At 41.9% G+C, this 26,820-nt stretch overlaps 1 protein-coding gene across 1 annotated transcript in view; it reads right to left on the bottom strand.

Annotated features, from left to right (window-relative positions):
- Window positions 1–258: 258 nt before the first annotated feature.
- Window positions 259–26,820, bottom strand: part of LOC309415994 (amine oxidase [flavin-containing] B-like) — a gene marked incomplete at its 3' end in the record, with an annotated part of 51,721 nt that continues 25,159 nt past the window's right edge. Inside the window, exons 4-15 of the mRNA XM_082013732.1 lie at window positions 19,422–19,526; window positions 18,579–18,670; window positions 15,554–15,695; window positions 13,105–13,254; window positions 12,282–12,441; window positions 10,708–10,804; window positions 9,851–9,904; window positions 5,532–5,589; window positions 3,631–3,728; window positions 2,470–2,581; window positions 821–883; window positions 259–414 (exon numbers count right to left, since the gene is read on the bottom strand). Coding sequence (XP_081869858.1) covers window positions 259–414; window positions 821–883; window positions 2,470–2,581; window positions 3,631–3,728; window positions 5,532–5,589; window positions 9,851–9,904; window positions 10,708–10,804; window positions 12,282–12,441; window positions 13,105–13,254; window positions 15,554–15,695; window positions 18,579–18,670; window positions 19,422–19,526 — 1,287 coding nt within the window. The remainder of the gene's footprint in view (window positions 415–820; window positions 884–2,469; window positions 2,582–3,630; window positions 3,729–5,531; window positions 5,590–9,850; window positions 9,905–10,707; window positions 10,805–12,281; window positions 12,442–13,104; window positions 13,255–15,553; window positions 15,696–18,578; window positions 18,671–19,421; window positions 19,527–26,820) is intronic.

Below are 26,820 nucleotides of genomic sequence, written 5' to 3'. Positions count from 1 at the left end.
CAAGGTGGTAACGCTTGGCAGGGTATCCTAGAAATTCAGCAACCAAAAAGTTACTGCTAGAAGTAGGCCTGGATTCAAGGGGCTCTTTTTCAACATGGATCCCCTTCCTTTATCCCTCCCCTGCAGCCTCTTCTCACTACTGTTTTCTCCTCTTCCCCAGTCCTGATCTGATTTTGGAGACAGGGAAGTACATGCCAAAAAAAATCTCCCGAAAAAAAGAAAACCACTCAAGTGTGAGGCTTTGCATTGGCACCTTTTTCAGTTTCGAACTAGAAGTCCCTTTTTGTAGGCAAATAACCCAGCTGCAGCCACAGCGGTGAAGAAAGTGGAAAATGCCATCAGCTTTAGCAGTCCCGGCACAGACGGCAAGTTCCTCTCCCAGAAGGTTGTAGCAATGGGCAGAGCTGGAACATCCTGTGGGGAGAACATCCGTTATCAATATAACATCTCCACTGCGAGGGGCAGGAAGTAAATCACGAGATTCTCGTGGCTGAAATAGAACTGGGTTGACTCAGTTCAGGTTATCAAGGAGTAGAGTGTATCAAAATGTTCTGCTCAGTTAAAGGGAAGAAGAAGAAACAGATGGAAAGGATTCTTAGCCCGGTTAAAAAGTGCAGTTCTTTCTGATCCTGTGTTACAGAGCTGTCAGATGGGTGCCCTCTCTGAGTTTCTATCACGTTCCTGTTTAGAGAAGGGCAGTTTTGGTGAGTAAGGGAAAGTTCATTGTGGCTTTGACTTAGTGAACTTAAATAAAAACAGCCAACAGAATTTTATGTCATCAGCAAAACTGCAGGAAAGAAAAAAAATCAGAAACACTTACAATTGATTCAGGTTCTGGCTTCCAAATTTCACTGTCTGGGATTTTCCTCATAGCAAACAGTATCTGAAAATAAGTAACATTCTCTAGTAAATTACACTTTCAAAGAATGAATGGTACAAGAGCTGGCTCAATTTTTGTTTTAAATTGGCATGATGAGGGTAAGAACTGAGCACATAAATCTCTGTGTATTCAAATTTTAAAAGAAAACTCGACCTTTGTACAACTCATGTCTGGGGAGGCTTGATATTTAGTAAGACGCTCCTCCTAGTGGAAAATAGAAACAGTAACAGAAAAACCTCTCTCTGCTTAGTTAGTCCATGCAAGGTATCGGAATTTGACTAGTCCCAGGGGAACAGGGTAATACGAATATGACTAAGAGTTAAGTGAGGCGTGCATAAACCAGCTAATGGCATAGGCAAACTATATAGCCAGGAGTAGCTTGTTTTGCAAAAATTTACCGTGATGTAGGAAGAGGAACAGAATCCTGTGAGTGATGACAGACCACCACTTTCAGCCAGAGAAAAGCAAGACTAAAAAGAAAACCTTTACAATGGAAAAGTAACCATTCAAAGCAAAGATTATCTGAAGTGATAGTCATGAAAGACAGCAGCATTAACTTCTACAGGAAAATAAAATGGAGACGGTGATATTAATGTTTTTCCAGGCACTTACAGATTTAAGATTTGCAGTCTTTTACAATGGGCTTTTATTCTAGACAAGGTTCATGGACCCCGCTGACTTTTCAATACGGGAGAGTGAGAAACATTCTTGCACTAGATTTTAAACATATTTTCGTCTCACAAGGAAACAAGGAAAGGAAAACATCACCATTTTTACAAGCTCACTTGCCAACTTCTCTGCTGAGGCCTATGGAGGTTGTTGCTGTAATGTCCTTACATTAGCAAGGCCATGAGGCACTGCCTGAAGGTTTTCAGAACAGGCTAGGCATAACCTTCACAAATGAGACAGTTTAGGGAGAGTTGATCCCTGTCTTTTGGGGTAGGGGTATGGGCTAGACAAACTCTCCAGATCCCTTCCAGGCCAGTTTCTGTTCCACGACTGTAGTTTTTGGCCACAAGGTTCCCTTCACCCCATAAAACAAAGATGAAATTTCTTCTGCTGCTCAATAAACTGTAATATTCCTGAGGATACTTGAGGAATTGGCATTTTCTCAGAAGCAAAATATTTCTATCCTTGTTTAATGACTTTATGCAAGGCTGTCTCAACAGTATATCGCTGTGTTGGAAACAGCTGAGGAAGGGACTGGCTTGGTGAGCAGAGCTGCAGAACTGAGCTGTTCCTAGTGAGGCTAATGGCCATGATCCCTCAGTACGATGACTAACAAAGTGCCCATTTGGGGGAAAAAATGACTAGGTGAGAATTTAGGGTTTCTGTTAAAGAAGAAAGGATCTCATTCCTGGAAAAAGAGAAGAGTTTGATGAAGTAGCCAAAGCCCTTCCTAAGCATTCCAAATGCAAGTGCAAAACCTTCATCCTTTTTGAAGTCTATCGCCTTCGCATGGATTTGCATCAATATTTCAGAATGCCTAAGGCTGTCAACACTCAGTTCCCATTTCACCTTCAACCAGAAGATCTTTCATTTTCCACAGGATATTTGACAGTGCCCCTGTTTTGGGCTTGTGTCTCTACCTCTCTGGCTGCTCTTTCTCCAGCCTGTACAGCCCCCTCCATGTATCCACTCCACTCTGTGGCTGTCTCTGTGCCAGCAAAATAGATCCTGCCAACAGGCTGCCGAATAATCCTGGAGGGGGACAAGGAGAAAGTCACATCAGCCATATCAGGAAAGGCAACTAAAATCCTTGGGTAAATATTAGAATAAGAGTGCTTTAAATAACAGCGAGCACTTAAAGATAGTAACTTTGGGTGAGTTGAGCTGGAGGGGGAGCTTGCTTTGCATTTCACTTCTTACATAAGCACACTAGTGTTCATATTTTCTAAATGTTTACACTGCTCATAGGTGTAAAGGACAACTAGTTTGAGATGGGACTTATTCTCTCTCATGATTTTAGCCAGTGTCATAAATGCCAACGCTAGGCATTACTGGCACAGTGTAGCATTCTGAAGTACATCCTCACGATATGTAAAGTAACAAGCAAATAAAAAAAATAAAAAGGATTTTTTTTTACTCTATTTTTGCCAGAATTTGCAATAATTTTCATTAAAACTACTTTAAATACTAAGGCCTCCACATGCTCTTCATTACAACTGCTTTATTGCTCTAAGTTCTTTTTAAATTGTGAAAACCTGTACTCCAAAAGTAGGGCTATGCCACCACATTAAAAACTGTGTACCTGAATCCAATCACCGGTCTGGCCAGTAAGCCTTTTTCTTTTTGGTCAATCTTATTTTCATGCAAAAATTTATGTCGGCACACTGATTAGTGCTAAAAGGAAAGGAACAGTCCAAAGAAATCACTCATTACTGTCAACATTGACAAGAATTCACTCTCTGCCAGTATTTGTAAAATACCTGCTAAAGATGTGCTAGAAACAGTAACACCAAAGTCAGTTTTGTAAATAGATTGTGAAAGCTTCCCAACTCCCTTCCAAAAACCTACTCAGCGGTATTCACTGAATAACAGAAGTGAATAAAAACCCCTAATGATACTGTACTCATCCATCATAAAGCCCAGCTGAGACAAGTGGAAGATTTTATCTGTTTAAAATATTCTCCAGTGATCTTAAAGGTATAAAGTGAACAGTGACAGAGGATTTATGACCCTTTCTGAAGATATTTATTGACTTGGTCTTATCTTACTACTCCGAAACCCACTATAAATAGACACCGTACCTTCCATATTGAGTCATTATGCCTGGTGGGAAGTAGGCTGTGTAGCAGCCCCCAGAATACTGTTCTTCACACCAGTTCTTCTCTTCATAATGCACTGGCTGTAAAACAGAGATTAATTCACTCAAGAAAAGGACAAAGTCCCGAGGAAGCTAATAAAAGAACTGAGGAGACAGCAGAGAGGAACAGCTTATGATTTGTTGCATGTCAACGACAAAAAGAGCACATTTAACAAGTCTCTTAATGCAACATGGAACTGACACAATAAGCCTTAATTTTAGACACTGCTAGCTATTTTTAAAAAAACTACCTAATCTCGCCACTGTAGAACATAATCCGCTTAATCTGTCAACGTAAATTTATGCTTTGAGCCATGTAAAGCAAAATTAGCCTCTGGTGTACAATACTTGTAATACGTACATTGGTGTCCTGGTTTTGGCTGGGATAGAGTTAATTTTCTTCCTAGTAGCTGGTATAGTGCTGCATTTTGGATTTAGGATGAGAATAACGTTGATAACACTGGGATGTTTTTGTTACTGCTGAGCAGGGCTTACACAGAGTCAGGGCCTTTTCTGCCTCTCACACCACCCCAACCAGCAAGAAGGTTGGGGGGACACAAGAAGTTGGGAGGGGACACAGCTGGGACAGCTGACCCCAACCGACCAAAGGGGTACCCCATACCATATGATGTCATACGCAGCATATAAAGCTGGGGGAAGGAGGAGGAAGGGGGGGACATTTGGAGTGATGGCGTCTGTCTTCCCAAGTAACCATTACGCGTGATGCAGCCCTGCTTCCCTGGAGATGGCTGAACTCCTGCCTGCCCATGGGGAGTGGTGAATGGATTCCTTTTTTTGCTTTGCTTCTGTGCGTGGCTTTTGCTTTCCCTATTAAACTGTCTTTATCTCAAACCATGAGTTTCCTCGTTTTTACTCTTCTGATTCTCTCCCCCGTCCCATTGTGGGGAGTGAGCAGCTGTGTGGGGCTCAGTCACCAGCTGGGGTTAAACCATCACAGTCTTTCATGGTGCCCAATGTGGGGCTCAGAGGGTTTGAGATAACGACAGATTTGATTGGAATGTGCCACATCAAATTTATAGCTGTTATTGCTGTTTAGCTATTAACTGACAGGCTCCTGTGCTTGCCATGGGGCTTTCTTTCCTTACTGTATATTAGAGTCTAGTGCATCTTACTCTGCTGTGCCTGGGAACATTTTGATAAAAAAAGATAATGACAAATGACCACAGTGCACTAGAACAAATTTCTTATAAGCATTCATTACATTAGTTTAATATATACTGTTAAAAAGGCAAAGTGTGGCACCTGCCTGGTTCTGCGTGAAATATTGTTGTGTTTAAAATGATGTAACCTTGAGACTGGTGTCTACAACTTTTAACTTGCGTAAAATTGCCCTTAAAGGATAAACGGCATTGATCACATAAACTAAGTGTGAGATGACACAAATCCAATCAGTTATTTACCATTACAGGGAAGAGAAGGCAAGGGAAAGACAAAAAAACCCCAAACCACATGCAGCAATGATTCTTAGCAACTAGTAAGAGAGAAGAAACATTATGCTCAACATAGACCGAGAGAGAAAGGCAAGCCTATCACATCTGAAAACAGTAGAGACATATGGTGGTGAGCACTGTGAATGCTACCCACGAAGCTGGACAAGAACATATCTGCCTTTTAACTGTTTCATAAGCTCATTCTTATCCTCACTGTCAAACACAACCCAAGACTTGCCCTCTACAGAGGGCAGGAAGTGCTCCCGTAGCAGGTGCCTCTTCCAAAACGCTACGCAGCACTGTGCCAGAGCACTGCTGCATTCTGCTTTCGTTCCGCCCTTCCCCAGCTCAGCAAGTCTGACAAGACACACCGTGGTTTAGATTTTGTGCTTACATGTAAAGCTTCCTCTGATCCCAGCACCTTTGCATAGAGCTCACACAGCCTCGTCTTCCTGCAATAGAAAAGCGACAGAAGACTTCTGTGTGAGGAAAGAGAAAACAAACCACCTCTAATATGTCTTAGTTTCAAGAGAGCAAGTATTAGTATCTGCTTGATCTTCCCATTCCAGCTTTTTGGGATCTATCCTGGTTGGTCACACTCTGGATCACCAGAAATAACTCACTCAAACTCCTGTGCTGCACAAGTGCCGGTTTTACCAGCAGTTATGCAAGCTGTTCCCTTAAGATACCTCCGGCAGCCCAAATCCATACATTATCCAAAGGCTGTCAGGAAAAGAAAGTAGTAAGGCATTGCACTTTTTTGTCTTGGCACATAGTCTAACTCATGGTTTGCTCCTGCAAAGATGCAGGCATTGATAGCCTGAGCCTCTCAGGGAATCAGTACTGTGTTTCTGCATCTGTAAAATTTCCTCCTCTTTTAGTTTGAGTCTATAAATCCATGAATAAACTTCATTCTGTAGCAAACCCCAAGTGCAATTAAGTTTGTTTCCACAAGCTTTTGGGTCTTAGGGCTTACTGTTAGCTGCACTGCACCTATTCCCAAACACAAGATCAAGATGAAATAATAGTTAACAATTATGAAAAGCAAATACGCAAACACAACGCTGGAAAGACAATTACAAATCCTGTGCTCCACAGAAAGCCATGCCGGGCACAGAAATACAGCAGTATCTTTAGCTGTATGGGCTACACTTGCAGCTATATACGTATGTGAGGAAACCGTATCTGTACTGCTGTATGAAGCAATCTGGCTGTACAGGAACCCAGCTGAAATCAGCCATGAGCAGCTGAACTCAAAGAATGCTATAGAAAGGGGATGAGGAGGAAAAAAAAAAACCCAACCAAACACAATAACCAAAAAAAAAAAAACCCCAAACACCCAACAAAAAGAACCCCAGACAGGAAGACCTGAAGGGCCTTGAAGAATGTGTCCTCCTGTGCAGGTCGGGGCTCGAGCAGGGAAGTGAAGGCTGCTACAGTTCAGGAAGCGCCGTGGCCCTGGGGCGATTTTGCTGCTGGCAGGTGTCAAGCCCCGCAGCAGCGGAGGGGAAGGAAGCAGCTCCTCCCTTGCGCCCCAGGGCAGAGGAGACGGGCCAGCCTGCTCCAGAAGCAGAAATGCATGGTGACCCATAACTGGCCAGGAGAGTTCAGAAAGCTGCAGGCTCTACATACGAACGTCCTTCCGCGGTCAGGGGGTGACGTGAATCCAGCAATAGCCGTAACAAAAGGGATCGTTTCCTCCACCTCTCTCCCCGTCCCTCCCCAGGTGAGGCGACAGCCGTGCCCTGCGGACCGCCAGCACCCACCCAGGGTCTGAACAGAACAAAGCCGCTTTAACAGCATGATCCAGCAAAGCCTCTGCTGAGGTCTGCCCATCACCTCTCACAAACGCCCACCAGCTCCTGCTCTCAGGGCAGGTCAGTAACACCGTGGGGCTCCACAGGAGAGCAAGTTATCACCTTGGGACCATCTGCTTCTGCTCATCCCAGCACCACGACAGGGATGAGAGGGACCGCTCTAGATCTGCCTCTGCCCTGCCCTTTTTCCACACGTGACTTGCAGACACTCCAGGGAGCCTGGAAATGGCATACCAGAAGCTGGTAGGGATTCTCACATACGGCCAACTGCAGGGCCCCAAGAAGGTGCGAGTTCACTGCTGTTTGCCAACTACATTGCAAATACAGATAAACACAGATACTGCAAGATAGCCACAGAAAAGGACATATTAAGCTTCGGGTCAAGGGCATCTTCAGACTCTTAAGAAATTATTCATCAATAGTAAGGTATTACTTGACAGAAAAAGCACAGAAAAGCAGTTTCTAAAGGATTGAATTGTACCAACAGTAATCTATCACTGAGGACATTCCCCCTAATAAGATCAGTCCTTGCAGATGTGCTGGTCTCTCTGCAACACCTGCACTTTTTGTCCTTGAACAGTTTAAATAAATACTTATTTATGGATTTATGGTTAATGCTAGCATGGAACATACGGAATATGCAGTGAGTAAAATCCTTAGTTCTTAGCTTTGGACTCAGCTGTGAAATTGCCAGCAGCACTAAATAAGAGAAATGTTGTGGAATGTTGTGCCTGGAGCTACCTAGTTAGGGTCCTGTTGAGAGTTACACTGTGCCTGGTGTGGAAGAAGTGCACATGCAGACACTCAGCTCTTTCCCTGGCCTCTTCTTCCACGGCAGCGTGCGATGCCATCACCTTCATCGCACAGCTGTGAAAGGTAGGGCACAACCTAAGCACTGTAATTACTCATTGGCACCTGGCCTAGGAAGACCAGCTGGAAGGCAGCACTGAGTTTTACTCCCTTCAGTCTGGCTTAGGTTGTAAAACAGTGTCCATCCCCTCCCACAGCCACTGTTCCCAGACATGATTTAGGATAGGTGCCACGGACTCTACATCCTACTCTTCATTACGGAAAACCTTTACCCTGTCATCAGCGTGATAAAGGGAGAGCCCAGCTTCTGTTGGTAGGCGAGCATGGCACCTCAGCCAGACGCATCCTCCGTAGGGTACCACAAGAAGCCTTTCCTCAGAAGAGATGCCTCCCTGCAAACACCATAGCCCCCATCTAAATGACGCAAACTGGTTGCGCCCTGAGTGTACACTGGGAGAAGGTCCGGGTTCACGCTCTGCCTTCTGGACCCCAATTTCCACTGGAAGGAGACTCGTACTCATGGGCAGGAGAGGAGCTGCAGTGCAGCTCAGTGGCTTCCTGCCTTGGCTGGCTGTGGCCAGGACTGCGGCAGCCAGAGAGGTGCCCCCGCACCAGGGTACATCTACCAGCTACCAGCCCAACCATATTTCTTAAGCATTCTTTACCAAAGCAAAGTCCTTCCTGGTCTAAGGCTTATTCCTCAAAAGATAAGAGTTCAAAATCTTTTTGTTTAAAACTTGGCCGTAGGCACCAGCAGTCAGGTAACTGTGCTAATGCTTTTAACGCCCAGGGGAAAGCAACGTTTTCTTCATGGTGCCTTGCAAAAGGCAGGACAGCCCTTCATTCCACAGAAAGAGAAGCTGTTCTCAAATACGGCAAATACTCAGTTGTATCTAGTATATTGACACACAGCATAAGACACCATTTAGTGTTTATGGTGGCTTAAAATGCTGGGCACACTGGATTTCAGAATACCTATGCTACTTTTATTGTCAGTCACCTGCTGAGGGTCTGTCTCAAAGCCTGAGTGCTAAGGAAAAGGCTGCCTTGTCCATTCCTGCCAAAGTTAAAAGTACTCTATGGTACCAGGCTGTCATTTGAAGAGACTGGGACATTAACAGCCCCATTTAGACCCATCATCCACAGACTGCCAGACCACCTGCAAAGCTAATCAGAGATGACTATATCTTCTCTAGTTAGACTTCCTGTAAAAATGTTTACTTGGACACAGTATTCCTTGTGGCATGCTTTAGAAACAAATGTATTTTCTCCATATCAAAATAAGGTTCTTCTCATATTCGCGCCCTCTACTTGTAGCTTTAATTTGATCAGATACTGTGAATCAGTATGATGGAAAAAAATCATTACTTTGTAAATTCTATTTTAGTACTAAACCAAAGAGCAGAGATTTGGTTCAAGACGACAGTAAAAAAGACCTTCATCTGTGCCTGAAGGGCACTTTTTTCCCTTAAGTGACAGTGGAGAGCTGGAGGCAGCTTTTTGACCCCCTCACGGTGCTGAGGTCTCGTTCATGGCAGCTACAGCAGCTTCAAGGTTGCACTAAGTTACAGACATGGAAATGACCCTCCAGGCTGATTGGGGGAGGGGGGGGGGGGGGCGAGGGGAAGGAATCAAGCACAGTGGCCAAACCTGTCTCTTCTGAGAAGCTTTCAAAGAGCTTGGTGCGCTTGCAGGAAGCCAGAGAGGTAGCAGTGCAGGGGAATGAGGCTGGCCCTGTACCCCTTCCAGTGAGCGCAGCAGAATGTCTACACTACTTTCATATCCAGCAGCTTAGAGCAGTTCTTTTGCTACAGTCACGTAAGCAGAGCAACCCTGCTGGAAAATGAGAACCGGGACCAGAAGGTTTCTAAAGGGCAGGGGCTAGCTACCACATCTGCTGATGGTTTATGGGAATTCTGTGGGGCCCTCATCCAAAACCAAGTAAGAGATCTTCCTCCTTAGTGACATGCCTGCCTACAAGGTTACAGACAACTTCCTCCAAACTGGGGCATTTTTTTCCTGCTCTGGTCATTTATAACAAAATTTTGACTCAGATTCCACATAGATCTCCAGTATTTGTACTTACCTTTCTTCTTTTGTGAGACCTGTCAGTCTTCTACACTTCCGAGCAAGAATGAAGCTGTAGGAAGACCACAAACAATTTACTTCCATTATGTTACTACACTTCCTGCATTATTTAAAATGCCAATACTTTATGGTGGGACGCTGTGATTCATAGTATTAGCTTTCAGGTCTCTATCCAAAATGTCCATTTCACCTCTCTGCATAATGTTATATGCTCTGCCTGCTGCTTGCAGGACTCACTGTGGAAGGAACCACTCTGAGATTCAGGTTAGAATATTTGTATGAGCTGTCTCCCAATGACCTTAATTTTATACAGCAGTGGGTGCAGGCATATAGCAACAAGAGGTGAAGCCTGTAGTTGAACTGGAAATTACTGTTTAATAAGCTTTTAAGACTGAACATTCTCTCTGGCTGTTTAAAAAAAAAAAAAACAAAAAAACCCCCAGAACAAATCAAAATATAATTCTAGAAAAAAAATTTTCATTTAAAGAACTGGAAGACTTGAGGGAAGCAAAACATTTGGAGAAAACTTTACATTTCTGCAATCTCTCCCTTTTTGATTCTTCTTTCTTTCCTCTTCTCCAATTTTGTACTTTGACACACAAAAAGACAACAGATGACAGTGAGAAAACCAAGAAAAACAGAATTTCATTTTTTTTAAATCAGCAGTTAAGTCACAGACAGAACTTTTTCTGAAAAAAAAAATAATCATAGAACATATTCACCACACACTGAGAAACTCAACTCTTTAACTATTTTAAAGTATTTCCCTTCAAAAGTAGCAGGTTTTCTGTTTTAATTGTTGCCTCTAAGAGAAAATTAAAAAAGCATCAACTAGACACTTTCTTTGTCTCTTACCCTATTATGGCAGGAAAACTGCCATCAGGCTTAGTATCGTCAAGGGTTAAACCAATTGCAGCATCCTCATCTTCAATGATCATGGTACCACAATACCCTGTTAAGCACAAGGTGGAAAAGAAAAAAAAAAAGAAAAGAAAAAAGGTTAGGATCCATGTATCCAAACACAGGAATGAGCTTCCAAGAAGTTGTGAAATACTCAGAACGTGACTGGAAAAAGCCCTAAACAACCTGATCTAAATTCACCCTGCTTTGAGCAAGACGACTAGATGACATCCAGAGGTCATGGGACTAGATGACACCCAGAGGCCCCTCCCAATCTCTATCATTCCCTGATTCTATGATTCTAATACAGGGACATATGAAAACAAAGGAAAGGAGAATAAAACACACAAGTAAAGTGATCCCCATCAAATGACAAAGATAAGCACACAGGGCCCTTGCTGATCTGCGAGGCAGTGTAGTGTAGTGTTTGCGTGAGTCAGAAGTGCTACATCCTCTCTAGAAAAGAAAGCTTAGATCTGAGATGTGCTGACAATTAACAATCCATTTCAAGCATCTTTAAACCAGAAAGTCAATAAAGGAATCTCCTATTGTTGAATTCATGATAGAAAAATAAAGTATTCTGCAATCCAGTTAGCAAGCTAATTATTAATTGCACGGAAACAGATTGCTCTCAGATACTGAAGATGTTTAAGTGCCTCTACCACAGTAGTTTCCATATATGACATTTATGTCTGACAGGAGATATTCGCTCATTGTTTTGAAAACACAATTGTTCTTAAAAGAAAGGTTTGAAGAAAATAGTTTGTTCTTAAAAGAAGAACAATGGCGTTAGCAAAGCACAGTACGCAAACTATGGGTTCTATCAGGAAATAGGAGTCACTTCTTGCCAATCCATCCCAAACCTAATAGCCAGAATAGCCAGGATCCAGAACTCTTAAAATCATTCACAAAGATGAAGGGTGGATGGCATTTGTAGACAAACACAGATGTGGACTCATTACAACCAGTGATGAGAAATAGGTGCTATTACATTGCAGTTTGTCTTAGATTCGGTAAGTTCTAAAAGAGAGCTGTGGAGTCACAAAGGAAGTACTCAGCATGTAAAGGGAGTCCAGGATGACTAGCCCAGATGGAGATGTTTATATGAAGACACCTTCAATTAATCCTGCCCAGTGCATTCAGAAGGCAGAATTTTTGCAAGCTGATAAATGATGGGATAAAACCTCTTTCCATCACACATCACTTGTACCTTTACATTACTGTAAAAGTGGGAGATTCATCACATACCTAGGTGCCACTGAACGAAAAGAGAGGACAACAAAGAACAACATAAGCAGCAGGCATGAGTTCTCCCTTCATGCCCACCTCCTTCTTTTTATTCCCCCATCCACCCTCTCTTCCCAACTGATCTCTCAAGTTTCTCAAACAGGGGAAGGCAAAAATGGCATAGAAGTGTATTAAGTCTCCTTCTAAGGTCTAACATCCTCTCAACACAAAGTCTACTCCATTATCATGTACCCTCTTCCCTCTCTCTGTCACTATTATTCCTTTCAACTAAAATGTAATACCCTTCTTCCTCCAGAAAGTTTCCTTATAGTACACAATGCACTTGATGACCGAGCCCATGGGGATTCGGTTGATGAGCTGGTTTCTCATTGAGGGCAAAGGTGGGTTGAAATGAATCTTCAAACCAAGAGCTGGGGGAATGGCACTGATCACATACTTGCCCTGGAAAAGAAATTATACATAAGCCAAATACATTCTCCACTACTTCATCCTAATTATATTGCTCTAATGATCTTGGTAGACATCTGGGGAGGCTGCAGGGTGTATCTTCTGAAGCAATTCTGCCATTTAGCATAAGAATTGCAAAACCGAACCCTCACAAAATCCTGCTTGTTAAACAACAAGCAAGCATTATATAAACAGCCATCTGTTCAAATGATGGGCAGCTGCTCTTTCCCCAGCGCTTTAAAAAAAAAAAAAAAAAAACAAAAAAAACCTGTGTTGTAAGAGTCCATTAGTCTCCCTTCCATCTGGACTCCTCCGTTACAACCTGGAAGCAAAGCCTGCAATGTTTTTCACAGAAAGCTTATTACCAAGCTATGTTTTTGTGCTCATCTTACAATTATCCTTTAATTCGGAAGGTAACTGAACACAAAGAAGAGATGTTAGCAAAGGAAGAGCTTGAATACACGCTTTGCTTTTCAGGCATCACTTCAAAGCTCTATCATTGCTATTACTTCGGGACAATCAGAAAGTGTGACTTTCTGTCAGAGTCACTTAAATCTCTGCCACATTTTTGGTACAGGATTTTGGAAAAAGGAAAAGCAAAAGGCTTTCTAGCCATCCCAGCACAAACAGTTGCTTAAATGTTAGAGGTTTGATTACCTCATATAGTTCATGATCTAAGGTTTCCACTATGACACTTTCACCCGACTGGTCGATGCGGACGACGGGCTTCCTCAGCTTCACCCGGCCTCCCAGGCGCTCCATTATTTTCTCACTGATCTGGCCAGAGCCCCCAACAAACTTCCTCTCCTAAAACACAGGAAACAACAACTCGGCAAAGCGGACTCAGCACAGCGCTGCTCGTGAAGTCTGTATCATGACAAACATTTTGCTTGGCATTCAAAACAAACCCCATTCTCTGCTGCTATCAAAACTGTTTTGGGAAGTTTGGCAGCCTCACCTGGAAAACTTATCCACAATACTTTCTCCCTCACTGAACTCAAGTACTTCCCATATTTGACCACCAGCCAAAGTAGAAGCACCAGTAACCTCATGAGAAAATGCCTTCTGATGTGGTCTCTAAATGGATTCCACAGACCTGTGTGAAGCAGCAAGATTTCTGAAAAGCGCGTAAACTTTTAAAAACTTTCCTGAGCTCACTCTTATCCCTGCAGAGGTCTGTGTATCAGAAGTAGGAACCTTGTTCCTCATAATAAATAACAAGGTATAAGAAGTGACACACCTCACTCCAAAAGTCTCCTGCATATAATCCAACCTAACTTAAACTCAAACCACCTCTGACATAATACAAAATCCAAATAATATTGTACTCAATGTATTTGCAGTTAAATTATCTAAAATTATTGCTCACCTATGCATATTTATGGATTTTAGCATGTTTTAATGTATTTGTATTTCAGTTATTTATTTATGATTAAATAATTTGCAGTTCTAAAAATATAATTCTAACACAATTAGTAAAATTTGCAGTTCTCAAGTAGAAGACCATTGGCAGAGTCTTTATTTTCTTGAAATGCAGAAGCAGCATTAATGCACCAGATTTCAAATATTTCAGAGCAATACCATATTTAAGCAGGGGTGTTCATTTTCACAGAATCACAGAATCGTTAAGGTTGGAAAGGACCTTCAAGATCATGTCCAACTGTTAACCCAACACCCCCATGTCCCCTCAACCATGTCCCGAAGCACCACATCCACAAGTTTTTTGAACACTTCCAGTGATGGTGACTCCACCACCTCCCTGGGCAGCCTGTTCCAACGACTGACCACCCTCTCAGTGAAGAAATTTTTCCTAATATCCAATCTAAACCTCCCCTGGCGCAACTTGAGGCCATTTCCTCTCGTCTTATCGCTGGTTACTTGGGAGAAGAGACCAGCGCCCTCGTCACCACAACCCCGTTTCAGGTAGTTGTAGAGAGCGATAAGGTCTCCCCTCAGCCTCCTCTTCTCCAGACTGAACAACCCCAGTTCCCTCAGCCGCTCCTCATAAGACTTGTGCTCCAGACCCCTCACCAGCTTCGTTGCCCTTCTCTGGACACGCTCCAGCACCTCAGCATCCTTCTTGTCCTGAGAGGCCCAAAACTGAACACAGGATTCAAGCTGCGGCCTCACCAGTGCCGAGTACAGGGGCACGATCACTTCCCTACTCCTGCTGGCCACACTATTCCTGATACAGGCCAGGATGCTGTTGGCCTTCTTGGCCACCTGGGCACACTGCCGGCTCATGTTCAGCCGGCTGTCAACCAGCAACCCGAGGTCCCTTTCCACCAGGCAGCCTCCAGCCACTCTTCCCCAAGCCTGTAGCGTTGCGTGGGGTTGTTGTGACCCAAGTGCAGGACCTGGCACTTGGCCTTATTAAACCTCATACAGTTGATCTCAGCCCATCGATCCAGCCTGTCCAGATCTCTCTGCAGAGCCCTCCTACCCTCCAGCAGATCAACACTCCCACCCAGCTTGGTGTCATCTGCAAACTTACTGAGGGAGCACTTGATCCCCTCATCCAAGTCATCAATAAAAATATTGAACAAGACCGGCCCCAGACCGAGCCATGGGGAACACCACTTGTGACCGGCCGCCAGCTGGAGTCTTCAGACTGATTCTAAATTCTTCACTGTTTTAATCCTTGGAAACTTGTGTCTTTAGGAATCCAGCTCTGGCCTACAATTTCAGCATTAATTTGGGGCGCTCTACACACTCGTGCAGCTAGCACTGTCATCTCCATTAAGTTCTTCTGAAGCGGTAAGACTTGCTTCAGACTCATGACAGAAATAAGCTTAAGTAAAACTTTCTTTTTTCAAAATGGATAAGCAAAGTACGTGTTCTAACCAGAGCCCAAAAAGAAGCCAGAGTCAGGAACAGATACAAATCTACTGATACCTGGGCCAATGCCTTCAGCACAGGAACAGCCTTCAACACTACTTTTGCAAGATCCAGATAAACATATAAAAGAATAGAACTAGTTATCAATATTCTACTGGCTCAAAATCACGGACGTCTCAGTTGGCCCTCTGAACTAAAATAAACAAGCCAAAGAGTGAAGTTAAAACAGGGCCTGCCACAAGCTGCAGAAGGTGATGGCTGACAGCACCTGTCCTCCGTTGGTCGTTGAGAATATTCTTGCTGTCCCTCCACACTGCTTCACATACCACAAAAACCAAAGGGCAGAAACCTCGTGGGGTTCAGAAGTGACATCCACATTCACAAACAGAGTTGCAAAACTCTTGGCAGCACTGCAACAAAGACAAGAAAATGCGTTAATTTAAAAACTGAAGAAGGGTGACAAGATTGTTCTTTAGTAGTGGAGAGACTGTCTTTGGCAACCTTTTCTTTCACTGAGGGCAAAGGATTGCTTAATTTCAGGTGAAGTAGGAAACTATCAATTCCTTTTATGCAACATTTTTCAAGTAACCCTGCAAAAAAAAAAAAGTTAATCAAGCACTGCTGTGTTGCAGCCAAATTAGGGCTACAGGAGACACAAGAGCCCATGAAAGCTTATGTCAATTTATGCTACTAATGCAAAGTTATCTTGTCATCATAGACTCGGGATTAAGGGAAGCAAGCTCTCCTGTCTTCACTGGACTCCAGAACCACCACATCCTCCCATGGTTCCTGGGTTACATACAAGTTCTGCAGCTCCGCACCTGATGAATGCCTGTTCCTCAAGCACCCAGCATTGAGATTATTCAACACTTGCCATAAAAAAAGCTAGGGATCTTGTCTAAGCTAATTATCTAAACTCTCTGGATTAGTTAGTGTCCCCTCACTGTGCTCAGGGAGGCTGCTGCAGCTGGAACACAGCAAGGAAAGAAACGTAAGTAGGAACCCTTAAGTGAAGGGACAGCATATACACATTCATGCAAAAGTCTGGCAAGAAAAGGGTGGATTTTGGTTGCTCAACTCAGTATTTTAAACAGTGGTCTCATAGCCAGTGGTGATGAACACAGAAGTGGAAAAGTGGCCTGTGTCTGAAAAAGGGTCACTGCTTTACGTCCTTCGGTTGGTGCTTTCACAACAGCTCTACTGAAAATTACTGTATAAACCTGTACAAGATTTTCGGGTGCACTCAGACAGTTAATTAAGGCTCAGGGAAACATTTCTCCTGCTAGAAGTAAATGCTTCCTCTGCCCTCACTGTGAGGAGAGCTTCAAAGGGACATGGACAGGACCAGGAGATGCTCAGTTTAACTGAATTGTGATTGACAGGGACTGAGATTCTATAGGTATTTCATACACCAGGCATCAGGTAATCGATAACTGCAGAGCCAGTACAAAATCCACTTCTAGTTGCTTCTTTCCTGTTTCAGTCTTCGAACTTTAAAAAAAAAAAAAAAAAAAAAATACAAACAGTGAAAAGCGTAACTCAAACATACTGCTTCAAACAGTTGTAGATCGATATAGAAAAAAGGCATTTTCTGTCCTTTCTAAAAATGCAAAGTCTCACTGAAGTAAAAAGCTGATCCGTTTTCTGAAATATGGGTGCATTCTGGCTCCATTCTTGACAGTCAAAAATAATACAGAAAATATTTATCAATTTTTGGCTGTAAAATTTACATACTGTAAAATATGATCAACTGAGAGATAATTTGTCTAATGAGAGAATTAGTATATATATTTGTTAATATTTCATAAGCAGAAGCTATTAGATAATAGTTAAACTCTCCTAGTTTCTGCTGCCTTCTCCCATTGCTTTCCAGCATTTCAGTTCCCCAGTTTCTCCTGGTGTTTTACCTAAAAATGGCAGTATGATTTCAGCCAAGAGCACTCGGGGTATTTCCAGCATGCAACTCTAGCTAAAAGCAAATCTGTACAGTCTGTTAGGTGAGAGGAAATAGTAGAAGATTACCCTTCTGGATCAATACCTTCCAGGGTTGGAAGTTTCTATGGCAGGTTACCCAAACCTTGAACAACTGGGCAAATCAAGCCCAGATGCACACATAAAATCCGAAAAGCATCTTGGAATTAAGGGAGGCTGACAGTTATGCCAACACTCAGGTAAAATGTCAAGTCTTATTCCATCAGAGTTTGAAAAAACATGACTGTAGTTACATGAGCTATTGGATATTGAATGACTACCACTGCATGGTGTTTTCCTAACTTGTATAGTCCCTTACCAACACAGTGGTTCAAATGGTCAGCAGAACCACCAGCATACATTTCTATTTGGTTTTACTGAACGGGGACGGCAATACAAATGAGAAAGGCTTTCTATATGCTTTTGTGTAACTGTCACTCTTGTTGAAGCAAAACAGCCAGAAGACTAGAATTTTTTGTACAAGAACCTCCTGTCCATTAACAATGACCATGTTGCTCTCTAGAGGCTGGCTGAAACTGGAAAAATGCCCCTTGTCCACGACAGTCCCAGCTTGAGTGGGTGCTAACAGGCTTCTGCACCAAGCTCATGCAGGCTCGCTGCAGCCACGTGTCGGGTGCTTTAGCGGTTCTGAAGAGGCTGCTGTAGAATTCAATCTGCTTTACAGCAAGGCAGGATTAATGTTGGGTTTTTTTTTGCTTCAGTGTGAAGAAAACCAATCAAGCTATTGTTGAACGGCAAGTAAAGAAAAACTGCTTTGATGTATACATAAAAACAGGAAGCATTTTCAGTTTCCCTGGGTGGTATACAGTGCAGCAGTTAAACAACAGCATGGTGGGTGTTAAAGTGATTTAGTGCTATTTCAAGACAAATGTTATTTTTATAGCACTTTGGTAAAATCAGCTGGTCCAGCACAGAATAAATGTGTGTTGTTCCATTAAAAGTTTGATTCAAAAACCTGCTATAGCCAGAGCATTTTTCTCTTAAAAGTTAAAGACACAGTAAAGAGAGGGAAAACGCATATAACAGATAAAGGCACTACCTATGTCTTCAGAAGTAACCCACCCCAAATACATTTTCCTTTTATCTTTATTTTAGGCTAAAAAGTTACGGAAATATAACAGAATGTACTGCGTGTGCTGACAGGTGTTGTGGCCCATTATTACAAGATTTTCTCACTCCGTTTCTTTAAAAAGGCTATAGTCTAGAGATAGTTATATCTGTTTGCAAAGCAGTAACACCTGTTTGGAGCTCCAAGGTATACAAGTATAAGCTATTATATTTCATATTAAAGAGTTTCTTACTTTGTCCAGCAAATTTTATCTATGAAATCTTGCATAGTCATTTTGTCCCATTCTTCCGCATGTGGAGCCTTCCATGGGGCTTCACTGGGAATCTAAGGAGACATAAAAGAGCATTCATCAGCAAATGAATGAGTGGCATTAGAAAGAGACAACACACACAAACAACACAATCTCAACTCTACACGGTAATTCAGCCTACAAATTCCTGGCAGGTAGTACAGTGAACTTAACAGAGAATGCTTTTAGTTTTTTGTTGTTTAAGATTTTTTCTTTTAGATTTAAGAATAGAGAATAATTTTAGAGTTAAGAACATTGCCTAGAAAGGCAAAGTACAGTGCTGCAGAATGTCTCTGAGTTATTCCGTATCTCGCCCATTCATCTATCCAAGTAACTGCAACCTCTTCTCAAAGTCTTGTAGCTCAGTCAGTGGAAAACACACACTACTGGTAACAAACTAAAATGGTTGAGCGGAATTTGAGGGTGGAGAAGGGTGCACGTTTGAGGTCTACAAGCCACTTAAAATATCGCTTACCCAATCGTCAGGCGAAGTGCTAAAAATTACATGCATAAATCCTAATGTTCATATATTCAGAAAAATGAAGGTATGAATGCAGACAGCCTGGCAGCACAGCCTTAAGAAAAGTTTGCCAAGATGCCCCATATAACATGTGCTCTGACCATCAGTGCCTACCAAAATGCATGGCACGATGCTGCTCTTGCCAGCACCAGGTTTGTTCAAGCTAAAGCAGCTTGGCCTATCTACATCCTAGACCCATCTTCACTCTGCCCCTTATAGAGACAAAGCTGAGCTGAGCTGGTCAGCTGCAATTCTTCATACCATACCTCCTTTCCCATTTCATCCATGGTCCTCCACAGGTTGTTGTAGTCCAGGTAGACCAGCGGATTCCACATAGGAGGGAATGGACCTTTAAAGGGGTAAGACTTACCCTACAAGATGAAAAACAAACAAAAACATCATAAAAACTAAATACAACCATAATCATGGCTTCTATGTGTGTGGGGGGGAAGCTGCATCAAATGGTTAAGTGTTCACTGGAAGAAAGCACAAATTTAACAAATACATGTGACAGCTTCTGACAGATCATGTCTGTGTGCACACATAGAACAAGAACCCATGGGTACAAAATGAAACACAGGAGCTTCCGTATGAACACCAGGAAACACTTTCATTGTGAGGGTGACCAAGCACTGGCACAGGTAGCCCTGAGAGATAGTGCAGTCTCCATCCTTGGAGATATTCAAAAGCCACCTGGACAGAGTCCTGGGCAACTGGCTCTAGGTGGCCCTGCTTGAGCAGGAGGGTTGAACGAGATGACCTCCAGAGGTCCCTTCCAACCTTAACCATTCTGTGTTCCTATTATTCTACATGTGCAATTTAAGTGTGATACACAGTTAAATTCAGTCAGTTGTGTGCAGAACGGATACTGCCCTGTATCTTCAAAGCTGAAGATACACTGGGCACTCCCAGCCAACACTAACACCCTGCAGTAGAGTCACTAAGGTTGGACCAAAAAAATGAGATAGAACAGCCCTGGCTCAACTGAGATGAAAAACTGTCTATTTGTTACAGAAAGAGAAACATGTTACCTTTTTTTCTCCTAAATGTTCATGAAAAGACTGAACTGTTAGTTACATTTAGTTGGGAGGGGAGGTGTCTTTCAAAAATCAGACAAAAGCAGCTGTGATGAGCTTTATTATACACTACAATCATAGCTCAGGCGACCTTCCTGGAAAAAAGTGGTTCCAGCTAACCTAAAAATCCCCAGCCCTGTAGAAAATGTAGCATTTCCTAATAATGATTTATTCTTCCAATCCAACACCTCTGGCCATAAATTCCAGAGAGTGATAGTGTGGCCAATACAAATGTTCTAATTACATCATTATATATTTAATAGTTAGATTTTCTATATCTCTATCTCCACTACTAGATATTCAGAAAGTCTAGCTGAATTAAGAGTGGAAGACAGGTAATTTGTAGAGCTTTTTTATTTACATGGGATTTCCCTGGCTGACAATATGGACGGCAGTTTAACAGCTTTAAAAATCCATAAAGAAATGCTCATTAGCATTATGTGGTTACTCATTTTTTCACAATGCAGTCTGGACTCCATAAAATAGATAAACAATAAAGGCCATCTTGTGTGTCACATCTGATTCTTCAAAGCTTATATTAAATTATGTATTTAAGTGGGCACTGCATCAGAATGAATGTCAATTGGTAGAAGTACTAACTTTTAATAGGTATTTGATGCAGTGACACATCAATCCATCATTACAAAATATATTTACACTGGCTCCAAAAGATATATTGCATCAAGATTTCATATTTAGAACCAGGTAACAACAACAACACTGGGTCTTGTTGACGAGAAGTATCCAAAGACCACTTACTCAAAGAAGTGTCAGGCTTGATTTGATTTAGCCTCTTTATTAATGATGTGAAAGAAGGGCCAGAGAACACATTATCCAAATTTGCAGGTGTTTGCAAGCACCAGAAGAGACAGCAAAAGGGGACGAAGGGATCCTGAAAAACTCAAAACTTGGTCCGGAAATAAAAAAATGAGATATAAACTTGAAAAAGGCTGGCTAGTAACTTTGAGGACTTCTGATTCAAAGTGAGAGATAGTTAGAAAGCAGTCAGGCCAAAAATCAAACCAAAGGACAAGAATAAGAGAAAATTAGTTTACAGAAAAACCCCAAGAGGTTAGAGAAAGTGAAGAAACAACTGGTTTTTTTCACCTAGTCTGTGTACAGACACAGGACTCTCACAGAATCCTTGTCAGAAACACCAAGGCAATGAAAGTCAGGAAGAAACCGAAGTGTGGGAGGAAAGAAATCGATTCTTTGGTACATGGACATATGAAGAAGTAGCTACAAAACAACAATTTCATTTTGCAGTGCTTTTGAGGAGAGATTATGCATTGTAAAATGCCAGAACATAAAAAAAAATTTCAGTCATAAGTTTTGTCACAGCCAGACTAGATCCCCAGTCACTTCATCAGCCAGAGGTACCAAGGTTGAAAACTTAGCATTTCTAATTTAAGAATGAACATTACATCACATGTTCACAAATACTCCAGAAAATGGAGGGGGTAGGGTTTTTTCATCCAGCATGGAACAAAAGCACATTTCTACAGCTCTTGTACTCAACCATATGAAAGTATGTTAAACTGGAATCAGGAAAACATATCCCTGTAGATGCAGATGAACTCAGCAAGTTTGGTTCATCAGAAGCATTTGGTTCCAACATGGACATTTAGGTACTACTACGGAACCTCTTAACATGAAATTAATTCAAACTGGGGCACACTTTTGTACTCCACTGCAAAAGGGCTGTGAAAGAGCAGCAAAAGCTCTCAGACTGAGTACCTTCCTGTCCCAGCTGGTAACATCTGAACCTTGTTGGTAATGTGCCTTTTTGGGCACATTAAAGTCCCATAAATAACTCCTATGGCAGCAAGAAGTCAGTTTTACTGTGCCTTCTTCTGAACACTGGAGTCACCCTTCACTAGGGCAAACACCGTGTTGGTATTCCAGAGATGGAGCCCATCGGTTTGGTTTTAAGTCCCTAGCACTTCCCAGATTTAGATTTATGAAACATGTATGCTGCTGTGCTCAAGAAAACCAGGACAGCATCAGAATCGGTTATTCCAATTATTGATTTTGTTCTGAGCTTCCTGCTCTGCCAGAGGCAATCCTAACTGAGTTATCCCCTCTGAGTTAACTCGAGTCTTATGAATTCCCTGTGGTGCTTCCTCATGAGTGCACGGCTGAGACACACAAAATGTATCTTTGTTTTAGTATTCTTCTATTTCACTGCATTTGAACTGCTGAAAGGGAATACTTGGGTACGACTCTTGTGCAGAAATCTGGGGTGACAAGTTTCATAAAGCACAAGAACAAACTTCAACCTGGAAAAAACAATCATAAAAGTGAGGGAGTTTCCTGTGAAAGTTATTTCAAGAGCTCCTAAGACATTACCTAAGGCCTGATCCTTATTTCCTACACAGACAAAACTCCAGAAGCTGTCAACCAGAATTTTGCTTGAGAAAAAACTGCAAGACTGAGCTCTACACAGAAACAAAAATAGAAACACTAAAGAAGAACTGTGCAGAGCTCTTGAGTAGTTTCCAACAAACTGAAGCATTTCAGTTCTACTTCTGATGAACTTGTACTTTTGCAAAAACAACCACCTTATTGATATTGAGGCAAAATTTGCCTATTTCTATCGTATTGATGGGAATAGCATTCTCCATACCTCCTGGAGCTGTATAATCTCTAAAGAAAAACAAGACGTAGATGAAAAGCATGAGCCAAATATGCACAAAACATTTCCTTTTCAAATATTTTTATATCTAAATCAAAGCAGTATAAAACCAGCAATAATAACCACTCGTTCTGATCATTTGACATATTTCAATGCCAGTACTATAATGCTCAGAAGTATTTCCTACTTTTTTTAAGGGCTTAGTGGTATTTAATACAGACATACATATATTTTTATGAACTGTTTCATGATGCCACTTGCAATGCTTCCAAAAGCAGAACATCAGCATCAGCGACTGGAGGTCTACCTGCTATCGTGCGAGTCCCTTGCTGCTTAGAAAGGTTGTTGCTGCAGTATGGGCTAAGGCATACTGAAACAGCTGAAACTACAGGGAGGAAATTCAAGTAACCCAGCTGTCTCAGGAATAAACAAACAGGGAAATGAGAAATCCAGTGTTTGTCACAAATATTACAATTGCCAATAGATTTTCTCATCCATCTGTTTCACATCAACCAACATTTGGCTTAGTTACACTGGACCTGTGTAATATAAGTAGTAGAGAAATAAACTTTCTGCATATATCAGCTCTGTTTCAGGTCCAATAGCTGACATAAAGAAGTGGGTTATTACTGGGGGAAAAAACCACAGCATGGCAACTATCAGCAGCCCCTTGAATATCAGCTGGGAGGGCACGGGGACCGGATCCCACACACTTTCTCCTGGGAGGGTGAGAGTGAGCGAATGGTTGGCTGAGAAAGGAGACGCTCTGCCAGGACATATCATCGGTATCTCAAGGCAGAGTGGGATGTCAGGAGAAGGTCTGCTTTTGCAGGCACAAGACACCTTCATGCTCCCCTAAGCATTACGTACCCAGGTAGCGCCCAAGTGGGATGCAACATTGTGAACTGAAGCCCCTGGTGCCAACGATCCATGCATTTTTTTATAGAACAGTATAAATATCTTATAAATACAATCAGCTTTCACTGGAAGAAACGAGATGGTGCGGTGCATTCTGTGCATCACTGAATGAGCACAGATACTCCCTCAGCTAAATCGTCTAAGCCTTGGAGTAATTGATGCTAACTTCACCAAGATGTCACTTTGCATGTTAATTCAGTTATACGGATTTATAGGCACGTAGTGCCCTCTGCTGATTCACAGTACTGGTACATCACATACACCTTGTTCTCTCAACTTAAAATCCTAGTAACGCCATCCGTATAAAGCACAGAAACAGTAAGACGCAACGTCGTGAGAAGGAAAAACGACAAACGGAAAAGCACCACTTCAGGGTGTAACTCAGTACCTGCCTCAGATACTCAGTTTCTCATCTGCTTCCCTGTGGAAAACTGCTTTTGGCTTGGTTTGTGGGGGTGTTTTTTGGGTTTCTTTTTAATCCATAGCATCTAACAATATGTGTCTTTGGGACTAAGCCTCTTGTGTAATCATAATTCTCAGTAAAACATGACAACTAGCTGGACCAAGCTGAAAGGGGTATACAGGCTTACTTAGAAAACTGTTAACAGTGTTGAGCTTCACTGAAGTTCCCTTCTTTGAGAAACTATTCAGGAGCTCATATGCTCAGCTGTTTACTATACTAACAGATATCCTAAAGGTGAAAAGATCTATAGGTTAGAAAATTTAAATGCAGCACAAGAAAACCTGGATAACTAATGGTGCAAAGCTACAATATTAAGACATGCCAAAATATCCTCCCAATATTTTTCAATATCTAGTTTGAAATCATCAGCTGTGGATGCCAAAGTGTTTTGTGAAATTTGGTCAGCAAAAGTAATTCCATTTTAAGCGTAGCATAGCCAGACACATTGGCTTGAAACATGCATCCTGAAAAGGAAAGGAGCTAATTGGGAGCAATTTGTTTCTGCCATATTATAGAAACGAAGTCCATCTCCACTCTGCCACATCAGTCATACAATCACTGGAATACTTGTCTTATTTGCAAAAAGGCAGAATGAGAAAAACAGCAACACTGAACTGATTTAGAAAGGGAAATTGAGGTTCTGCTCTGAATTTAAAAGCAAATATAACTATTTTTTCCAATCAGCTGAGAAAAAGAGTTAACTAAGTCTCCTTCCTACTAGAACGGGATTTTTTGGTTTTAGACAATAAAAAACACCTTTACAAAAAGCATTCAGGTGTCTTATGAAGCACAGATTTATAGGGACTGTGGTTCTAAATAATCTTTGAAACTGGGCCTGTGCACGTCTTTCAACACCTGAATTAAACCTGCCAAAGTGGATAAAATCAATAGAAAACTTTTCAGTATTTCTAAAATTAGTCTTTAAAAAAAACCCTCCTTCCTCTCCCAAAAGCAGATAAATGGGCAAAAATAAATGAAAACAGGAGAAAAGAGGAGTTTCATTTGGGAGAAAGCCATCACATGAGCTCTGCCCACAGATAACATAACCAAGCACACAGGGCACACATGCTCTCTCACAAGTAAAGGACCATCTTTAGAGTAGAAGGTAACATTGGGCTCACTAGTTTTGTTTCGGAGATACTCCAGGTTATTAAATTTCTTACCTTAAAAAAAAAATAATTAAACCTTTCATCGAATTTTACAGACGTGTGAAAGCCAGTATGCTCAGCCAGCTATTCCTGTATGAAATACACATTTCTCTAATTCTGTTTTTCTGTAGACCTCAATCAACTCCTCAAAGGGAACAAAAATCAGTTCTTACAATCAGATGCAGTTGAAGGTTTTCTCTCAGCAGCCCACATTAAATAAGCTAGGTTGGAGCACAGCTCCTTTTCCTTATCTCCTAGGGAACAGACCCTGGAGTCTGGGAGGACTAAGACTAAGGAAGTTTCTTTCCATTCAGATTTAATTAAGAAATGCATACTTTATTTCCAGTTCATTTTTCTTACTACTTTCATCCTCATGCTACCATTAGGTCACAGCTGTCAGTCTTCCAGTCAATCTTCTCAATCAATAAACATCCCTTGCAAGACCTTGCGTTACAGTCCCCTTTGACAGAGATCACTTGGCAGATTTGCTGTACATGATCTTGCTTCTTTTAGGCTGCTGTAATACAAGTATTATCCACCTTTTAATTAAAAAGGCCTAATTATGAACTTCCTGCTGGCAATTACTGCCAGATGGCTGGCACAAAAAAGGAAAGATGCCCCTTTATTTACAGGGCAGGTACAATGAGACCGAAACAAGACCAGCCTTCCCTATACTCCTGCCAATGACTGCTCTTCATTGACAGCGTGGAGGAAGGCCATGCCTTGTCGGAGTCTGGAAGATGCTGTCACCAACCTCAGCCTATTGAAACCTCAGACTCGCTCTTGAGGCTACCAGCGAGTGCGATTAATGACATGGCATCTTGTGACAGGAATGCCTGCATCCTTGTATCTAGTAAAGAGTTAAAATACCATAGATCTGCATTCCAGTAATGACACGTGAAACTACCAAGGCCCCATAGCAATTTAAGCATCTTCGAATTTACTTGGCTTCCTTTTCAAGACACCAGATGCCCAGCTTCTTAAAAATGCAGATGTATTCTTCTCAGTTTCCCAAGTTCTTGGTTACAAATTGTCAGCAAAAAGGGGAAAAAACAAAAGATGTGATGCCATTTCGCCTCGCTTAATTTGATGGTGACTGAGAGTCTCACAGTCTTTTCATTCTCCGACCGCACTCTAATCAAGATATACAAAGAGAAATGAAAGCACTTTTATCTAGTGATTCAAAAATCCATTTAAGCTGCTATGCTCTATACTACAAACTATGCCAGGAGATACTGCCCTTAGATTTGCAGAGAAGCAGGTCAAAAGCTTAAACAAATCATATTGCTTAGCTTCAGTGCGTATATCACTGATAGCACTGAAGAAACACCACTAAATTCTATAACTTTAGATACAGCAGTCGCTTACCCAGCTGCTAATTAAATCCCAATACAACATGACCATCATACTTTTTATTTATGAACA

The sequence above is a fragment of the Phaethon aethereus genome (assembly GCF_964289735.1).
Source record: "Phaethon aethereus genome assembly, chromosome: 1".
Taxonomy (NCBI): Eukaryota; Metazoa; Chordata; class Aves; order Phaethontiformes; family Phaethontidae; genus Phaethon; species Phaethon aethereus.
This window is presented reverse-complemented; position numbering and strand designations above follow the sequence as displayed.